At 38.9% G+C, this 20,716-nt stretch overlaps 1 protein-coding gene across 2 annotated transcripts; it reads right to left on the bottom strand.

Annotated features, from left to right (window-relative positions):
• Nucleotides 1–477: 477 nt before the first annotated feature.
• Nucleotides 478–20,590, bottom strand: AP3M1 (adaptor related protein complex 3 subunit mu 1). Of its 2 annotated transcripts, none has more exons than XM_081073613.1 (9): nucleotides 20,286–20,590; nucleotides 13,910–14,185; nucleotides 13,038–13,209; nucleotides 11,209–11,346; nucleotides 10,008–10,093; nucleotides 9,242–9,375; nucleotides 8,150–8,357; nucleotides 2,999–3,143; nucleotides 478–2,531 (listed from the first exon to the last, which is right to left on the bottom strand). In XM_081073613.1, the coding sequence occupies exons 2-9, from the start codon at nucleotides 14,180–14,182 to the stop codon at nucleotides 2,431–2,433; spliced, it is 1,257 nt and encodes a 418-aa protein (XP_080929739.1). In that variant the 5' UTR covers nucleotides 14,183–14,185; nucleotides 20,286–20,590; the 3' UTR covers nucleotides 478–2,430. The 2 variants fall into 2 exon arrangements, with proteins under 2 accessions (XP_080929739.1, XP_080929740.1); XM_081073614.1 differs by having other exon boundaries at nucleotides 481–2,531; nucleotides 19,184–20,334.
• Nucleotides 20,591–20,716: the final 126 nt, after the last annotated feature.

Below are 20,716 nucleotides of genomic sequence, written 5' to 3' on the forward strand. Positions count from 1 at the left end.
CAGATGACTCAAAGGACAAAAGGACCAGCGTCTTTCAAGGATTCTTCTGTAGCAACACTTAAAGAAGGAACCCATCACATAAATCCCTTTGCACAAAATGATGGTGACTGTCTTAGGCAGAAAATGAGCACCAACTTCACTTACCCTTGAGATATATTCCTTTAAGAATTTAGAAGACGAAGCTATTCTGGGATTAGCTAGAATTCTGTGCCTGGAAACTATCCCAATACTACTAAGTATTAATGGATCTTTGTTATTAGGTGGTGGTGGTAGGGAGCGGAAGCTGTGCTCAGTCTGGACAGAACGGTGATGCTCAGAATGCAGACATTTAATGTAGAGGCTGAGAGAGGAGCCCTTGGAGGTACTTTGCAGCAACCCTCACCTCTAGGAGAATGTGGAGCAACGTCTGATCACGTTCGCCTGCTCTGACAGGTGCCCATCTGAGAATGCTAAATCAACAGTCAGGCTGAGAAACCAACTTGTTGCTTTCATCATTTTATTGACAGTATAATAGCCAGAATTAGAGAAAGGATTTACTGGGTTCAGTCAAATTAATAAATAGAATAATTTAATTGTAACAGGAAATTGTCTACTTGGAAGTTTTAGCAGAAATTGCTAGAGGCAAGGGACTCTTGGCAAACAATCTGCTTGTACACAGGACAGCACAGAAAGAAAACTGGATAGGCCAGGGAGTGATGGCTGAGTAGGGATTCTGCAGACAGAAAAGCAAATGTACTGATTGACTGCTCTTTTGAGGTATGAATTTTGAAGAGTTAAGACATTAAAAATGAAAAGCAATTGAACTGGGTAACCAGCCTGAAACAGGGAATCAATATTTGGCGACACCTTGATTTTAGCTGCCAAGCTGACATTGATTACCCGAGAAATTTCAAAGTTTCAGTAAGTGACCTTTCCCGGTAGATGAAAGGGAGGCTGGGTGCCCCGGGCAGACGAAGGTCAGAATGCTGCTGAGTGGTGGGCTCCGGTCCCAGCACCGCCCACCAGCCCCACAGCAGAGTGCGCTGAGTGTCAAGGCTATCTTTAGCACGATAAAGAATGAAAAGAATGGACTCAGAAGAACTTAATAGCGTAAGTAAGAACAAGAGGAATCATGAAGAACAAGCACTTAGATCTTAACTTTGAGCTTTTCTCCATTCTTCATGTCTAACAAGGCAAAATAACTGGACTTCTGTGCCAGTACAGCTGAGTGAAATGTTACAACTATAAACGGACTTGCTGACCACGATGAGCAGTAGAGTTTCTCAATGTTACTGAGGATTGTGTTTCTGCCTCAATATAATGTACCTCCATGTACTGCCAGCACAGCAGAGACATGTAAGTAAGTACTCCAGTGACAATTACCACAATAGTTTCAGGGAGGAATCTATTGAGTAGCGCCATGGGAAGCACAGTGTGGAAAGGGAGTTTCCCCAAAGACAAGGGACAGGCAAACTCCAGCCCTTTCAAACAGGAACAGAGATGAGGGCAGGCAGGCGGTTTCCTCCCGTCGCTGAATGAACTGGGGCATGAGGCCTTCAGGCCGCCTACGGTTTAACTGGCGTTTGATAGGCTTTAGAAAACATGAAGATGGCAAAGGTTCACTTACGTTTCTCTCAGTCGTTTAATTTGCTTAAAATCTCAAATGCTTGTGCTTGCTGTAACTTCCAAAAAGCAGTAGTGTTCCCTTTTATTACCTTAAAGTATTTGCCCCTTTGATACAAATGACGTTTACTGTGCTAACAGCTGAACCAATGGCACAAAACTGAGATGGTACTCACTGCAGCAAGGTCCCTGTAAATCAAAATTGGAGCTTTACATAAAAATCTTATTTATAAAAAATACAATACCAAGTACAGTGAGAATGGGGCATGGAGCAGTGCTCCCGGCCAGGGCCATGTGGAAGTGGCTTTTGCTACAGTGCTTGCTTAATGGCACAAGTGAAAAGCTGAGTAAGGCAAACACTTGAAGAGGCAGTTCTTTGTAAACTTCTCGGGGTGGGGAAAATTTCCTCTGTTGGGACAGACACGGATTTGGGATGGCTAAGATCAGGTGGATATTTGGTGCACCTGACACATCACATTACAGATTAAGACAGCTCCTGCTGGCTTGTGTCCGGAGAGGGTATCACTGTGGCCTTCTGCCTTTACTGTTAACATGTGCAGCCCCCAGCTGGTGTCCTCCTAGGGAGGAAATCACCTCCCAAATCTTCCAAAGTGAAAAGATACAAAATAAGCTAAGTCATTCAAAAGTTACCTGAGCTTAATGCTCCTTAAGAACCCTACACTGATTACTAAGCAACTTTGTTAGCGTGTGCAGCTCGACACATATGCTTTAACTAGAATATGGATTCCCACCCACTTGGTACCTAATAGTAATAAACTGTAATGACACTTGGAAAACAAACAGGTCTTAAGGAATGTTGGCCTCTTCTCATGTCCTCACTTGGAACTTTCCAGCTTTTGTGACATATTTGACTCCTTTAAATGGCTTATATTTCTCCCCATACATGTCCAAGCGGTTTACTTTTAAGCCTGTGTCAAAAAGAATGGGTAAGGAAAGAAAGAAATTATTTTCCTGGTCACACCAACCAATACAGTATTTGTTTACCAATGAGCAGGATACAGTAAGTCTGCCATTAAGCCCCTCCCACCATTTGGAAGCAATGTCCCTCCCACCATTCACAAATTATAGCATCGGGGGTATCATTTTAGTTCAGATTCCCACGTGGGCAAGGAATTTAAGGATGATTCTACTCTCTGTGAGTATGAATGATGTCTTCTTTGATGCTTGAATGAGGGTGGGGGTGAAGTGAAGCTGCGTGAAATAGGGTGCCCTCCAAAATCAGTGCACCTGAGAGTCTGGCCCCATACACAGCATGAAAGGCAAACGGAGCTGTTGCTCTTTCTAGAGAGGGAATATGACTCACTCTCCTAAGCAACCAGTAGTCAACCTCAGCAAAATTCAGTTACTCTGAAACACAAGTCAAATCTACGCTTACCCGAAATCGCAAGCTGCTGGATCTTGAATTGTATATTGAGGCTTGGATTCTCTTCTGGCTTGGGTGCTCCAGATTGTAAATTTACCAGTCCTTTAAGACTTGGAAGCTTTTGTGGAGTAATTTTGCCCACATCCCACGTTAGTACCTTAAAAAGACATGGAAAACAAAACAACCTGAACCATTTAATAAAGACAAATGTTCAAAGACACCATAAATTTTTGTACAAAATGAAGCACAGTGTCTTGGAAGCAAAAGACCTCAGACATTCTTTTTCTTTTTTTTTAAGATTTTTATTTAAATATAGTTAACAATATTATTTTAGTTTCAGGTGTACGTAATACTTATTCAAAAGTACTCACCTGGCACTATACTTAGTTATTACATTACTGATTATATTCCCTATGCTAAAGAAGTGATCACCGTAAGTCCAGCAACCATCTGACACCGTACCACGCTATCACAGTATTATTGACTATATTTCCCATGCTGTATGATACACCCCCAAGACTTAACTTGTTTTATACCTGAAGTTTGAACCTCTAATTCCCTTTTATCTTCCCCTTTTTAATTTTTCAATTACAGTTGACATTTAATATTACTTCATATTAATTTCAGGTGTACAGCACAGATGTCAGACATTTATATAATTTAAGAAGTGATCTCCCTGACTAGTACTAGCACTATACATAGTTACCATATTTATTATATTCCTTATGCTTTACATCCCCAGGACTATTTTATAACTACCAATTTGTATTTCTTAATCCCTTTACTTTTTTCACCCTGCATCCAACCCCCCACCCATCACCCCAATAAACCTAGTATCCATCTGACACCATTGTTATTACAATATTATTGACTATATTCCTTGTGCTATACATTACATCCTCATGCCTATTGTGTAACAACCAGTTTGTATTTCTCAATCCTTTTCCCTTTTTCACCTAACCCCAACCCCCTCCCACTTGGCAACCATCAAAATGTTCTCTGTATCTATGCGTTTGTTTCTGTTTCATTTATTTTGTTCTTTAGATTCCACTTATAAGTGAAATCATATGACATTTGTCTGTCTGTTTGACTTGCTGCACTCAGCACAATACCCTCTAGGTCCACCCATGTTGTTGTAGATGGCAAGTTCATTCTTTTTTATGGCTGAGTACTATTCCATTGTATATGTGAACCACTTCTTCATTATCCATCCATCCATTCAGGGACACCCAGGCTGCCTCCATATCTTGGCTATTGTAAATAATGCTGCAATGAACATATGGAAGAGCATGTCCCCTCAAAGTACCATTTTGTGTTTCTTTAAATAAATACCCAGAAGTGGGATTACTAGGTCTTTGTCTCGTTATAGCCTTTATTTTAAAGTCTAATTTGCCTGGTATAAGTATTGCTACTCCAGATTTTTTGTTTCCAATTTCATGAAATATCTTTTTCCATCCATCTGTGTGTCTTTTGATCTGAAGTGAGTCTCATGTAGGCAGCATATGTAAGGGTCTTGTTTTCTTATCCATTCAGCCCCTCTATCTTTTGATTGGAGCATTTAACCCATTTACACTGAAAGTAATTGTTGACAGGTATGTAGTTATTGCCTTTTTATATATATATATATTTATATATATATATTTATAAATATTTTTATTTATAAATATATATATATATATATATATATATATATATATATATATATATATATATATATATATTTTCCTTCTTAAAGACGTCCCTCTAAGATTCCTTGTAATACTGGTTTGGTGGTGAGGAACTTTAGCTTTTTCTTGTCTGGGAAGCTCTTCATCTGTCCTTCAATTCTAAATGACAGCTTTGCTGAGTAATCTTGGTTGAAGGTCCTTGCTTTTCATCTCTTTGAACATTTCCTGCCAATCCCTTCTGGCCTGCAAAGTTTCTGTTGAGAAATCAGCTGACAGTTTTATGGGGGCTGCCTTGTAGGGAACTGCTTTTTTCTTGCTGCTTTTAAGGTTCTCTCTGTCTTGAACCTTTGGCATTTTAATTATGATGTGACTTGGTGTGGGCCTCTTTGGGTTCATCTTGTTTGGGACTCTGCATTTCCTGGGTTTGTATATCTATTTCCTTTGCCAGGTTAGGAAAGTTTCCCATCATTATTTCCTTAAATAGGTTTTCAATTCCTTGCTTTCTCTCTTCTCCTTTTGGTATCCCTATAATGCGAATGTTGGTACGCTTAATGTTGTCTCAGAGGCCCCTTAAACTATCCTCATTTTTTTGGATTTTTTTGTTGCTGTTCTGTTCTGATTGGCTGTTTTCTGCTACCTGATCTTCTAAATCGCTGATTCGATCTTCTGCTTCACTAATCTACTGTTCATTCCCTCCAATGTATTCTTCATTTCCACTATTGTATTCTTTATTTCTGACTAGTTCTTTTTTGTTTTCTATTTCCATTTTTATGCTTCCTATCTCTTTGTTGAAGTTCTCCCTGAAACAACTGAGCATCTTTATAACCAGTGTTTTGAACTCTGCATCTGGTAGATTGCTTGTCTCCATTTTGTTTAGTTCTTTTTCTAGAGCTTTGTTATTTTATTTGGGACATGTTTGTATCCCCATTTCGGCTGCCTCCCTCTGTTTGTTTCTATGTATTAGGTAGGGCTGCTATGTCTCCCAGTAGAGTGGCCTTATGTAGTAGGTGTGCGGTGGGTTCAGTGGCACAGTATTCCTGGTCACCTGAGCCACACACTGCAGGTGGTCCCTGTGTGAGTTGTGTGTGCCCTCTTGTTGTAGTTGAGCCTTGGTTGCTGTTTGCATATCAACGGGAGGGATTCACCCTTGGTCTCACTGGTTGTGAGGACTTGCTGGGATACAGTGGAGGAGCCGTGGTGCAGGGGCTGGCCTACTCTGCATCATCTGCAGCAGCAGGGCTCTGGTACTTAGCCATCTGCTCCCTGGGTGTGTCATCCTTGGAGGTGGCTGGGTGATGTTCCTACTTGTTTTGAAGCTGGCTACTGGTGTGCCACCTGGGAGGGGACCTGCTATGGGTCAAGTTCAGCTGCAGCCCATGTCCCATCTGGGGCCACCAGGCAAGAGCCACAAAACAATCTGCAGATGGCCGCTGCCCATGCCTTGATTGAAAGCACCTGGAGAGGCCAAGCCATGAACAAAGGCTAGCTGCCACTAGTGCTGGGCTTAGGGATGCTCAGCCAGAGGTATGGGACATACTCAAGCCAGATACTGCTTGTCTGTGTTCTGCAAACCTTTCAGAGACCTTAGGAGAGTCTGTGACATGAGCTAAGGCTGGTGGCTTGTATGAAAAAGCCACTGGAAACAGTTTGAGTGTGCCCAAAAGTTGAGTGGGGTGGGGTCTCAAATCACCAGGAAATGGCAAAAGAACAGCGTTAGCCAGCTTGATGGAGACTCAGATATGGCCGCCACCAGCGTCTGCACGCTGGGAAAGGGGAGGGCTCAACAAAGAAACAATGGCTTCTGCCAGCTCCTCTGTCTGGGAGAAAGCTGTCCCTCCAGCCCTCATCCTGCGGCCATACAAGTCAGTTCCCCACGTATGTGCCTGTCGCCTCTCCACCTGCTGCCCCAGCACTGGAGCTCAGAAGCAGTGATTGCAACATTAAGTCCGTGCATAGTCCCTTTAAGAGGGGTGGCTGGAGTTCACTCAGCCACAATCTCCGCTGGTTTTCACAGCCAGAAATTAGGGGACTTCTCTCCCCGGCACTGGAAACCTGGGCTCGTAAGGGGCTGGGACTCCTCGCTCCACCAGTGGGGGGATCTCTGCAGCTGAGATATCCTTCCTGATATTTAATGGTCACAGGCAGGTGTGGGACCAGTCCATTCCATGTCTCTGCCCCTCCCACCAATCCTGAAGTGGTTTTTTTCTGTGTCCATAGTTGTAAGGCTTCAGTTCAGTTACACTTCAGGTGACTCTCAGTGATTGTTCTATAGTTTAGTTGTAATTTTAATGTGGTCATGAGAGAAGGCAAGCATAGCATTTACCTACTTTGCCATCCTGACTGGGTCATTGAGACCTGGGATCTTCACTGAGTTTACCACTAATTAGTTGTGACTGAATGGAAAGTAAGTAGAGAACCAACATTTGTTGAACATCTATTTTTGGATATAGCACTATTTGTACATTATTTCATAGTAACCTATAATTTAGATTTTGTCTTTTTACAAATTAGGAAATTAAGGCTGAGGTCAAATGATTTGCTTAAGGTCAGACAGTTAGTGAGCAGGTTGGGCTTTGAACCTAAGGCTATCTGATTTCAAATGTTCTTTCCACTATACCGACTTTATTGTTTCTGTCTGGGCCTCAGTTTATTTTTTTATAAAATGATAAGACTGACTTAAATTGGTATTTTTAAACTTTTAGCTATGGAACACTTTGTTCAAATGAAATCTTTAGTGTGGAAGCTTACTAAGAGGAGAAAGTAAAGCTGTTATGGTTGAAGCTGGAATGAAGGGCTATGGATCTGGAACTCCCCTTCACTTCTCAACACTGTGTGGTCTCTGGAGAGGTTCTTTGAATACCCAGGACTGGATTAGATGATCTTTAATATTCTATGATTTTATTTAAAAAATTTTTTCATTTATCAGGCAGCTCAATGAATCTGCCATTGAAAAGAATATTTTTCACCCTAGCAGGAAGCTGAGAGAAAATAAATTTTTAGAGTTTCTCTGAAAACCCTCTACTTGAGGCACATTTATGTAGGGTGAGAAAGTAGCTTTCCAGCCAACATCCCCTGTGGAAAAGTATGAAACAATGCTTTTAAATTGAAAAGGAAGAGAAAGGTCTTAATGACCAATTTCTATAGAAAATTTAACAATATCTTTTTATACCCACAAAATACTTTTCTCTTTCACATCAAAAAGCTTTCACATCTTCCTCACGAGACAATGAGTGTGTCTCTGGATTATCAATGATGAGTAAAGGCACTTTATGGAGGAGGACAGGATGAGTCTCTTTGCAGTTGTTCTACTCGGCAGCAGATACAGGATTCCCTTCACAGCCAGTGGCAGAAGCACAGCACAGTATGCTCTCTGGGTTTCATCAGGAACTTTAGTTTTAACCAAGACACTAAACCTTCCCTCTACCTACTCCCCAAGCAAATCACAAAACAAAGACTGCAGAAACACTCGCTCACTCTTGATTTGAGGTAGCTGTACCTTGGTAACTGGATCAAATGTATAGCTGCCTTGTGTTGGTGTCAGGTTCATATTCAGCACAACTTTTGGCATGTGAACTGTCACTGTGATTCCTTCAATAGTTTTTCCCATATTCTGCTTTGGTCCAATTGTAATATCAAATCTGCCACAGGAACTGTTCTCCTTAAAGCTGATGCTATGTTTCACATACACTGGTATTGCCACTAGACTAAAAAGATAAAGAAAGACACAAAAGCACAGACACACACAATTAATGTTATGACACAGCTCAGGAGGCAGCCTAAAAACCTCAGTGCAGAGAATCTTACTCTGCCTCTTATCCCACTATAGGGCCCAATACCTTCAGAACTGCAGATTCTGTATCGGAGGCAGGCTGTAGGGAGGTGGTGAGCATAGCTCAGTGTTCAGGTACCACTGCGTTAGGAATGACAATTTCCGAGTAATAACTATACAAATAGAGATCTGAAGCTCAATTATAGGATCAACAATTGGGGCAAATAGCAGTAGTTTAAAGAAATGAATTAAGATCCCATAGAAAGAATTTAAAATTATAAAAACTAAATAAAGCAGTTCCTATGTGGTAAGAGCCAAGAAATAATTCCTCTGCTTTTGAGTCCTGTCCTGATGTTACCCAAATAACTTCTGATATTTTCAAGGGACAAACCAGCTATAAACCACAACACTGAATCATGCATTTAAACCATAGTTCAAGTCACTCTTCAGTTGGGGGATGTCCTGGGGAACTATCAGTAGGTCTGTCTCCTTCTGTAAGCCATGAAGTCTACAGACTATAGTAAAATTATAGCACGGATCACGGTTTTGCCCAAGTTATACATAGTCAGTCCCAAATGCTTGTTCTCAGGTACATATTTGACTACAGTCTCATTTCCTACTACTCTATATTCTTAGAGTCAAGGTACACTGATAATTTTAGACATATTTTCACCAGTCCTTGGCTATCCTGGTGAGCCATGGCTAAAGAGAACGATGATGATGAATTCAAGTATCTAACTGTCAGAACGAAACAGGGAAGTCAGTTCTACCCAGCACATTGGTATATGATGGCAGTATCTGGTTGATGCATCAACATACTTTTGTGAGCTGACACGATATGATATGAGTCGGAAATTTCCATCTGGAGGAATAAATGACAAAACTCTTTCAGATTCCCAACGCTTGAACCGGATGCAGGGGTGGAAGCTGACATCATCTAGAAGCCTTGGGTTCTGCCAGGAAAACAGAACATATTCATAGAGTATAATGAATATGACAACTCTACTCAGATATTATGAGAATATGCTCCTTAAAGGTCATGTAAGAGTTTGTTACTATGACCCCATCAACACAACGTTATGGTTTCATAGTATGACATGCCTTATTTTATTTGAATTTCAATAACTCTATGAGGTAGAAAATACAAGTAGTATCATTCCCATTTCATAGATGAAAAAAACAGGTTCAAAGAACTCAAGGTCAGAACAAGCTAGTGACAGAGACAGCACCAGAACTCAGTTCTCTTGATTGTGTCATACCAAGTCTAAAATGATGCCAAAAATCAATGCCCTTTCATATCAGCAAAGCAAATAATAATTCAGTAAAACTAACACGGCAGATTTGCAGAAATCAGCCAGCCGTTTAAGCTCCTTCTAGCACATCCAGGCAAAGACCTTTCCTCAGCCTTTCCATGAAGGCTATGCTCGTCATGTAAGCTATTTTCTTGGTAAGCTGTGCTACGGATATTTCTGAGATAGTCTTCTGCATTCTAAGATACCAACATGTCTCAGTATTTATCATTTCACTTAGTACTTCACATGGATTAGGCATAAAAGCAGCTACAGAACAGGAGAACAAAACCTACCATGAAAGAAAGGGAAAGGTCAGGCATTCCAGATAGTTTAATGCAAGCATCAATGACCCCCTGAATTTCTGCAAAGACTGTAGATCCTGAAGAAAGAAGAAACAGGGTGATAACACCACTAGAATCTGCGTCTTTACTAGAGCTATCACTATCTCTGAAGTAATGGAGATACCTCCTGGGTGTCAGGCATACTGAAGCTTTGCACATCTATTAACAGGTCAGTGGACAGAGATCCATTACACCACTTCAGACAGCTTTTTAAGTGCCGTGGCCTGTACCTAACTCTGGTTGGAATATAATAATTCTGAGGAAAATCAAACCTGTCTATATCTTTATAGTCAAACATACTAGTGCTGGATATAAAGTTAGAATATTTTTAACAGAATTTAAAAATGAGGCAAGTTTCTCATGAAATGGATTAAGCTGTTAACTTTTAAGAAACAGGAGCCATTATTCTGTAGTATAGCTATTATTCTGTACAACGGAATTTTACACTGAAAAGGGCACTCACTATAGAAAAGATATTAGCTATATTTCACAGTAACTCATTTTCACACACCAACTAGCTGTGTTACCTTGAGCAGATTACTTAGCCCTTCTGAACTTCAGTTTCATTCTGTATAAAATGTGAGGGTTAGACTAGATGTTTTATTTATTTTTTAAAAATTTATTGGGGTGACAATTGTTAGTAAAATTACATAGATTTCAGGTGTACAATTCTGTATTACATCATCTATAAATCCCATTGTGTGTTCACCACCCAGAGTCAGTTCTCCTTCCATCACCATATATTTGATCCTGGACTAGATGTTTTTAAAAACATTTTTATGATTCTAACAGAGTACTGTTGTTTTGTCTGGGGTCTTTACTAGAAGTACTGCACAAAAGTAGCAGCAAAGGTGTGGTATACACTAGATATATAGTAAATGTTAGAATGAATGAATGGCAAGAGGGAAAAGTGTACAGGGTAAAAACTGGCTTAATGTAAGACAGCATAAGATCTGATTTCAAAGGTTTGGCAGATCTCAACTAGTGGTTATGAAAATTATATGTAATCTCTGGGCAAAATAAACAGATTTTTAAACAATTAGAAAACCAAAGCTTTTCCACTGAAACCATACTGCCAAGGGATTTCAATTTTCTATTCAGCTTATGTCAGCTGAACTGTTTTTCCCAAATAAGACTGCATATACACAATTACCTGATTTATCTATAATTGCATCTATTTCTTCAACGACATCGAAATAGGCTTCATTATTTGTGTACTTTACCCCTGCTCGGCGCCATGGGATGTTGGACAGCTGCCCAGTGGGGAGTGTGTCCCCAACATTACTACTGCCTAAAAACCAGAAAAGGAGAAAGCGAAGCTAATGTATAAAATAATCATCAGAAAAGGCATTAACAGGAAAAAAAAAAAAATACGTTAGTTGCTTCTTTAACATTTGGGTTTTTCTTCACTCAAGTTGTGGAATGTTTCCAGAATTGTTGGAGACATATCCATACCAACATGATCAAATTTCCAGAAGACAGAAATAGGCCATGTGGTCCTCTATCTGCCAATCCAGGTTAAATTCATTTACTTATCTTTTGCTTCCTGTGTGTTAACAGTAACCTAACCTAATTCCAGTGGCTCAACAACAGAATCTCATCCTGCTGCCACTGATGAAAAAAGAAGCTGGTTGTTTCAAACCTTTCTGCTGATAAAATGTCTCCACTGAGAATACAGAGTGATAACTAGGTCCTTTGGTATTCAGCTTAGATTCAACATGAGATGCTGCCAAGCAGGCCTCAGTGGAGTAACTGCAATGAAGAACATACTTTGGCCTTTTTCCACTTTAAGGTCAGCACACCCATCTGGCTGCAATATGGCTAATGTTCAACAGCGGGCTAATTTCCTGGTAAGCTGACATAGATCTGAAAATAAATCTGATTGTCCCAAACATATATCCTTGAGGAGTGACATATTTAATATTTTTGGTTAATATAGATTTCCAATTCAAAAGTGGTACATTCTTAACAACACTTTCCAGTGTGACTACATCATCTATAAAGTATGAAATTGCTTTTAAAAACTTTACACTATTATTCATATATTTTAATTTTTTTTTCCAGTCTCTCCCATCCAGAGGGTAAGTTTTAGGAGCACAGATGAGATGATCTTTCTCTGAATTACTCCTGTCACTCAGTCTTGTACAGAGGACGAATAAGAGCTATGGAACGATCATTTTTTTCCAGGCCTCTCTTACCCCATTTTTTAGGTCAATGCACTTGGAGAGGCATTTACAATGGTGGACAGTATAGCTGGAATGGCATATAACGTTTCATAGACATTTTTCTCTAGAAGTCTTTAATATTTTCAAAAGAATATTCTTATCTGATGTACTAGCTCAGTAGAGCTAGAAATTGGAAGCTTATAAACACAAGTACAAGGCACACAAAGTATAAGATCTCACAAATGGACTACTTTCCTATATCCTTTTGTTTTAATACATCTCTTGTACGTATAAAACAACTCTATTATATAGAGTTACATTTTCTATACTCTAGTAATTGTAGGGTAGCAGCATAAGGCCAGTTTTATAATAGTATTTCTTTAGTTTTATTTTTTCCAACTTTATTGAGTTATAATTGACACTTAACATTGTGTTAAGTTTAAGATATATAATATAATGATTTATGTATATATTGCAAAATGATTACCACATAAGTTTAGTTAACATCCATCATGATATAGGCTTCTTTAGGATTAAATGGGATAATTTATTCAGTCTTAGTCTTTAGTGTTAAACAACAGTAGTAAGTTGTGGTCTTGTAGAAAAACCTATAATAAAAAAGTAATAACCAAAATTTCTTTACCATTTACAATCTAGCCTCTTTCCATGAAAAGAAATATACTATCGATTTTAACATTATCACCAACTTTAATTCTGGCCACACTGGACTACTTTAATAATCTGTCAGAACATAAGCAACGAGTTGTTTATAAAGTTTAAATTGCTCAGATCCTAATAAAGTATGTTTTTACCTTACCTGTAATAGAGTTGACGACAGAACGTAGAATTGTTGGTGGTTTAATCAGTTCTTTCAAAATGTTAGATTCAGTAGCCAGTGGAAATCCATTGTCTAACATTTCTTCCAAGAGCTCATATACTATGACCACATTATCCTTAATTGCAGCCTCCGAACACTCACCAAAGTAGTCCTGACAAAATGTATATAATATTGCACAATGGAAGGCATGAAGAAAGGCTTGCTAAATACTTTTTGTTTTGAAGAATAAAGTTATAGTAACATAATTAATTGTTTAAGATGAAAACAGAGGAAATACAGAGGAAAAAACACCCTCCATAGTTCTATATACCATTCCTCAATATTTTCTTAATATTTTTAGATTGAATTCCTATTACATATTATGCCAGAAAATACACTGAAACATTAAATAAGAATGTGAACTATAAGTTTCCTTTGCTGTGATTCGGTACTCCAAAACACAAGCTAAGTTAAACTATTTGGTATATTCTGCAACACAAGATAAAATAAAAAATGTAAATATTAGAAGATTTGATAACCAATAAAATCTTGGGACCATTCATAGAATTGTATGTGGAGGGCACTGTTGCTTCCTGAGGACATAATTTGTAATGTATATAAAAAATAAGGCTTTTGTGACCATGAGATTGTTCTGTTCTCCTAAAACAGTGAATGCAGCAGCCATGTGTGCTACTGTACACCCTACAAAAAAGGTTTTATGAATTTATGCTTAGTAGAAGAGACAGACAGACAACACATCAATAGCTGGGTAATTAACAAATATAATAATGTGTCCCACCTCCAACTAACTTGGGTAATTTAAGTTCAAAAGATTTGATGAAAAAAAAAAAAAGATTTGATGAATAACCAACCTGAAAAGTGTCAGCAACTCGATGTAGGAACTCAATTACAAAGAGAGGTGGCACTTCAGTCTGTATGACAGACACAAAGAAGAGCTTTTCCCGATAGATACTGATGAGGTAGTGGTGAGGTGTTGAAATGACAGGTGGCACATTTTCAACATCAGCAGCTTTCTCTTGAGCTTCAAAGAAATAATCACAGACAGATTGGCTCACAACACTCTTCCAGTGCTTCTCTAGAAATATGTCACCGGAGCAGTTTATGAGAAATAGACTGTGGATCATTTTCTGGGGAGGGGGAGAAAAGGTTTAAATTTAGTATACATCAGAAAGTATCCTTGTATTATCCTGACACCAAACCAGACAAGGCAATACAAGAAACCACATACTGTTATCACTTAAGAATATAGAGGCAAAAAATCCTGAACAAAATACTAGCAACTGAATCCAGCGACATATAAAAAGATTATACACCCCGACCAAGTGGGATTTATTCCAAGAATGCAAGGTTGATACAACATATGAAAATCAATCAACACAATACACAATACTCATAAGACAAAAAAACGTAATCATTTCCAAAGGTACAGAAAATAATTTGGCAAAATCCAACATCCTTTTGTGATAAAAACCCTTAAACTAGGAATACAAAAAAACTTCTTCAAACTGATAAAAAGCATCTATGAAAATTCCATAGCTAACATCATGTTTAATGATTAAAGACCAAAAGCTTTCCCCTTAATATCAAGAACAAACAATGATGTCTACTCTTCTGACTTCTATTCAACTAGAGGTTCTAGCCAGGGCAATTAGGCAAGAAAATGAAACAAAAGGCTTCTAATTTGGAAAGGAAGAAATAAACACCCCCCCCCACACACACACACACACTCACACAATTACAGCTAATAAATGAGTTTAACAAGGTTGCAGAATACAAGATTAATATGAAAAATCAATTGTATTGCTACACATTATCATAATACCTTAGACACACAAATTCACTCCCACCAAAAAAATGTATAAAAATAAAGTGTATTATTAAATGAAAAATTATACAGCAATGAAAATGAATAAGCTATTGCTACATGAGACAAATATGGATGAATCTTACAAACTCAATACTGAACAAACAGACACAAAAGGATACACACTGTATGATTTTATTTATATGAAGCTCTAGAACAGGTAAAACTTTGAAAATTCAAATGGTTTATTTTATGGAGGAAAGTGGAGGCAGTAACTGAGATGGGTATAAGGGTAGTGTTCTAAGGTGCTGGTAATGTTTTATTTCTTGATCTAGATGATGGTTACAAGTTGTGTTCATTTTGTGATAAATCATTGGACTTTATGTTATGACTTGTATACTTTTATACGGGTTAGTTATGTTTAAAAAAAAAAGTTCATTGTCCTTGCAATATGGGGGGTCAGTGGGAAAATGTCTAATTACCTTAATCGTTTTTTTCTTTTATGTGGATAGTATTTGGTGTTTAGTACAGTGGTCCATTCATTCAAAATTACAGGCTACGTGTTTAATACATGTATGATACACGTAGCCTAAGGAGAAAGAATTTAAAATCTGAATACAGTATCTATGCACAAAGATAAATTTCAAAGAGGAAAGGAAGACTTTCTAGAATGGATTCATTCAATTCTGTTCACATAGAAAACAATGACATCAACCTGACCAGTTCTTTTTAGAGAATGTTAGTTATTTTATGAAAGCAGCTGACATTTAAAGACTATCTGGTGATGATTTCTCTTTCCCATTTGGCATATGTTCAATAGTTTTCAAGTAAATTAATACTAATTACTAAGATGTGTTTTAGTAATTACTGTATTAATAAGGTTATAAATGCTGTTAATAGTTTAGGGTTTCTATTTATTGGAAACAATAAAATGTTTCTTTGTTCAAAGCCATCTCTGATTAGCCAAGTAATCAACTTGAGTTGGCAGCAATAAACCTTAATTCCTTAGGCTTTGGACCTACTGAATTTTTCCAGAATATCTGAAACCTGCTAAATTTTTCTACAGTTGTTCAGTAGGTTTGCTTTGTGTTAGCTTTATATTTCTATTAGTGCCAATGGAATACATAAACTTGCTACACAGAACCTATTAACTTTAACTGACTATAACCTCTGCTGATACTTTTCTTTTTTTCCATGAGACAGAATCTCCAGCAATGATCTGCAACTAAATTTGTATTATGACACTTTTCCTTGAAATAACATCTTCATCTGAAATATAGTGTGGTTTAAAGCAGAATACTGTAATAAACGTAGTGAGACCCAGCCTGGAGCACTTCAGGTGAGCCAGCTATTGATATGTCATCCTTTATAAAAATTAATTTTCAGTTCCATTCAAAGTGTTTTATTCATTAAGGATAAATGAATTAATAATATCTAAAACGTATTCAGTACTTACTATGGACCAGATACTATGAAAGGCACTTTAGCTGCACTATCTCACTTAATCTTCCGAAGTCAATGCTATTACTTCTCTATCTCCATTTTACAGATATGACAATAAAGTATCAGAACTGTTAAGCCTATGACCTAAGATCATAGCATAAGTATCAGAGCTAGGATTCAAACCCAGAACCAGTTGAATCCTGAGCTCCTATTTTTACCTGCCTCTTAGAAACTGATTATTAGGAACATAATGCAATACTGTCTGATAGGATTTCAGGCAATGATGGGCATGTCCTATATCTATGCTGTCCAGTATCGTAGCCACATGTGGCTATTGGACATTTAAAATATGGCTAATACTACTGATGTACTGAAGTTTTATTTTTAATTAATTTAAATTTAAATTACAACATGTAGCTAGTGGTTATACCACATTGGACGGGGCAGCAAATGTGCTGTTTTGAGCTTATAATTAAGAGGAAGAGTTGAAGGATATGCTTATTGTTTAGTTAGGAGCCAAAATGTGTTCTAATAAATTGTTTGGAATATAAATTACATTTAAAAGAGCTGACACAGGTTACCTTCCTCAACCATTCATCCTGTAGAAAGTATAGTTCACATGGACCTATGGTATTCCATTGCCACAATATACCCTAAAGGACCTGCTTGTTCTGAAAGCAAGTGACTTTGTTGTTTGTTTATTTTTAGGAACCAGAGTCCTACTCATCCTCTTAAGCTGGTGAAAAATTCTTTCCAGGAAAAGTTTCCACCAAAGTTGTTTTCACTGGCAGTAATTCAGGTCTTGGAAGAATACAGTAAGTTTAACTGGCCATCTGGATTTATTATTGTTATCCTTAGTGGTGAGATGAAAGTATAACACTTGTGGCTTTCAACAGTTCTGAGCTTTAAAACCCATCTTAACCTTCTATTATAGGAAAAGAGAGCTTATTTCTTCTGTCCATATTATGACCAAGGGCCTAATGCATATAACAAATAAATATCACATGCAGCCTGTTTGTTTAACTACTTAACCTTTTAGCAGCTGTAGTTCTTTTATTATTTTAATAAACTTCCCGGGAAAGCTACACACTCACCACCACCACAACTATCTTTTGAGTCAGAAAGCAGAATTCTCCCAATTTATTTTAAAGCCACTTGAGAAACTGCTCAGAGGTTGTTCCACCAAAGTTCTGACTGCAGCTTAAATGTCATAAATTCCCTTTACCAAATGTTGAACACACTCATTCTGATGATTCATAATCAGTGCAATAACAATAGTCAAAATATCCTTGGAAAATAGTGTCTAAAAAAGAAAATGTGTTTCTTCTATATATAACAGAATAAAGGCATGGAAGGTGAGATAGGTATATCCAAGGCCAGAGAATAAGACCAGAAAATAATGTAGCTTCCCTGATTCTCAGCCAATATTTTGACCATTTATTCATTCAACAAGTAGTTTTGAACATGTTTTATACATTAAGCACTGGGGATACAAGGGTGAACAAATTAGATTCCCTGAACTCACGTTTAGAGTTCAACGAAGAAGGCAAACAACTTAATACAGTAAAATGTAATTCCTACTATGATAGGGGAAATACAGTGTGCTATAGAAATTCACAGGCTTTGATGTGGGAGAAAACAAGACAAATCCAGTACAAATTCAGCAACTTTAGGAGGCGGAGGGAAGTTGTGAGATGAGACTGGAGAAGAAGATAAGCATTGATTAGTTCACTTTATTCTCTGGGCAATGCAAAGTCATTTTCTATGGTTTTATGGAGATTCATGCAATCCAATTTACAGTTTTAAGATTGTACTGCGGAAATTGCATAATGGGGCAACTGAGTATCGTGAGACCAGTTGAGAGATGTGTTATGGTAGTGGCCTGAACTAGAGTGTTGACAGTAAGGATGGAGGAAAATGAAAAGAGTTTTGAGCAAAGTGTGTTTCCAAAAGAATGGAGTATTAAACATTTTAAATGCCACAAAGAATTCAAGCTACAAGAACTTGAAAATGACTGTTGATTTAATAGTGTTTCTCAACTTCCTTTTCATTATTACCTGCTTTTTCAGATTACCCTTTCAATCATACCCCTCCCATAAAAATTTTAATACTACAGTATATCTGCATATCTCTTTATGTACTGTAAACAAATCTGTGCTTTATACATAAAAAGAGTATGATTTTTTTCGTTTGTTTGTTTCACAAGAGGCGGTTTTTGTCCCCACTGAGATATATGATTTAACACAGAGGACACTGGTGATCTTTGTAAAAGTGGTTTCAGTGGTCGTTTAGCTGAAAACTAGATAGGCTGCAGTGGGCTGATAAGTAAATAGCATGAAGTGGGAAGAAAAGAGATAAGGCGAGTAGTTGATACATTCAAGAGCTCTAGCTGTGAAGGGGATGAAAAGACAAGAAAATAAATAGGAGTAGTTCGTTAAGGAAGATGATTTTTAAATGCTGAATGAAAGGTGTGAGTAGAGGGGAAAGACTAATGATGTAGGAGAATAACTGAAAAAAAGAAGACCCGGAGACAGTAGGAGAGCATGGTATTGGGAGACGAGGTTAAGGATTTGAACAAACGGCAAGAAGATTTGTATATTTGGTGGCAGGAAGATGATGGCTTTTATTTTCTGTGTGTCATAAGAGAGGTCATTTGTAGAGGGAGAGAGACTACAAATACAATTTGCTACCCATGAATAGAGATATTATGGAGCTTCTTAAATGTTCTTAAAAATATCTAGCCAGCAGGGAACTCCAATAATGTATTATGTTGAATATTTAGAGACATTGCAAAAATCCTAAGAGTCAGTAAGAAAAGCTACCCTTACTTCAAAGAGAGCTTTCCTACTAAAGGTGTGTCAGGTAATTCTTCATTTACCTCATTCCTCCACTTTTCCTATGTTTTCAATCGAAAGGGTCCTCCTGTGTTTCCAGAGCTAATTCTTCCACTTGTGATTCTGATCCCATCTCCTTTCGTCTTTTCCAGGGTCTTTAATCTCCTCTTTTGGAATCGTTAATCTTAGACATGGGTCACTTGCTTTCTGCACCAAAACTTAATGCTCAAACCTTTTAGGGACCTCGTCAGGCTCCACAATCGTTTGCTTCATGCTCCAAACGAGTTCACTTGCAGTCTCTCCTCTCAGTAACCGACTCTCTTCAAGTCGCTCTCCCCAATGGCTAACTTCCGGATCGACAAACCCAATAACCAATTCCGGACTTCTACTTACTCCCTTGACCCTGGGACATTTCATGATAACGTTCCTCCAAACAAAACAAGTACTTCTTAATCCTCTTATATGAAACTGCACCTGTTTGGGTTGTCACCTTGTTAACGTTTCTTTCCGGATTACTTCCCACGCTTTTGTTCTTTTCATCTCTCTACCATTTCCATCTCAATCACTGTTTCAACCTCGATATATCCCTAAGTTCCACAAAATCCCTTCTCCTCATCCGAAGGCTCCTGATTCTATAGTGGCACCGCCGTCTTACACTATAGGCTTCAGGTTCGATCCAAAACGACCAAATCCACCCAGCCACGTGGCTCATCACTTTTCCATATTCCCTCTCTCCGGAAGAACTGCAATCCCCTCCTCCACTGTATTCCCCACCCCAGACAAGAGGTCCGCTCGGGTCGGTCAGAGGTTGTGTCCTCCAAAGCAGAAACCTGGGGCTGGAGTCCCAGGCGTCGGCACTCCAGCTCACTATGGGCGACAAGACCTTTTTCTCGCGCCGGAGAACCCCAATGAGCTTGGATCTCTCGGGTTTGGGGCCTGAGAACACTGAGCTGCAGGTGCACCGCTCCCTTCCGGCCCTGCTGGCAAGAAAGCCCGGAAGGCCGGGAGCGAGGCGCGGTCCCGGCCCACAGCACCGGAGACGCTCCGGTCCGCAGTCCAAGCTGGAGTCCGGAACCTCAGCTATTCAACCTACTCCCCAGGTTCCGAACTGTCCCCTGACCTCAGACACCCCCTCCTCACACTCACCCCGACACCTGGGCCTGTCAGTGATTCGGCGCCGGGTCCTCTCCGGACCGAGGCTGAGGCAGCTGAGAAGACCGTGAGGACCCCGCAGTTGGAGTGCCCAGTAGATTGCCTGACTAACCAACTAGGTCTACCGATTTGGAAATATTAAATAAGCGGGAAGACATTGAATGAGAAGAAACACGTCTCTTGCGGTTTAGGATATAAATCTTTTAGATCACCCAGAATCTAGAAGAATGGGGGGCAATCTCACACCATCTGGACTCAGGCGCTCATCCGCAGCCTAACTCAGTCTGGGGTCCCCCTATAGTAGGATGGGCGGGGTCAAGAAGGGTTTGTATATTAGCTGATGGGTGGAGCCGAGGGGTAGAGCCAATGACTGTGGGTGGGAGAGGCATAGACTGGGAGGAGTCGGGAGGGGCGGGGTTAGTAAA

The sequence above is a fragment of the Rhinolophus hipposideros genome (assembly GCF_964194185.1).
Source record: "Rhinolophus hipposideros genome assembly, chromosome: 15".
Classification (NCBI taxonomy): Eukaryota; Metazoa; Chordata; class Mammalia; order Chiroptera; family Rhinolophidae; genus Rhinolophus; species Rhinolophus hipposideros.

Excerpts from the sequence above, each read along its gene's own strand:
- AP3M1 (XM_081073613.1), bottom strand. The coding sequence starts at position 14,182 with ATGATCCACAGTCTATTTCTCATAAACTGCTCCGGTGACATATTTCTA. Across the intron at positions 10,094-11,208 it reads TGCAATTATAGATAAATCAG|GATCTACAGTCTTTGCAGAA; the intron begins GTAATTGTGTAT and ends TTCTTTCTTCAG. Across the intron at positions 3,144-8,149 it reads CATTTGATCCAGTTACCAAG|GTACTAACGTGGGATGTGGG; the intron begins GTACAGCTACCT and ends TGTCTTTTTAAG.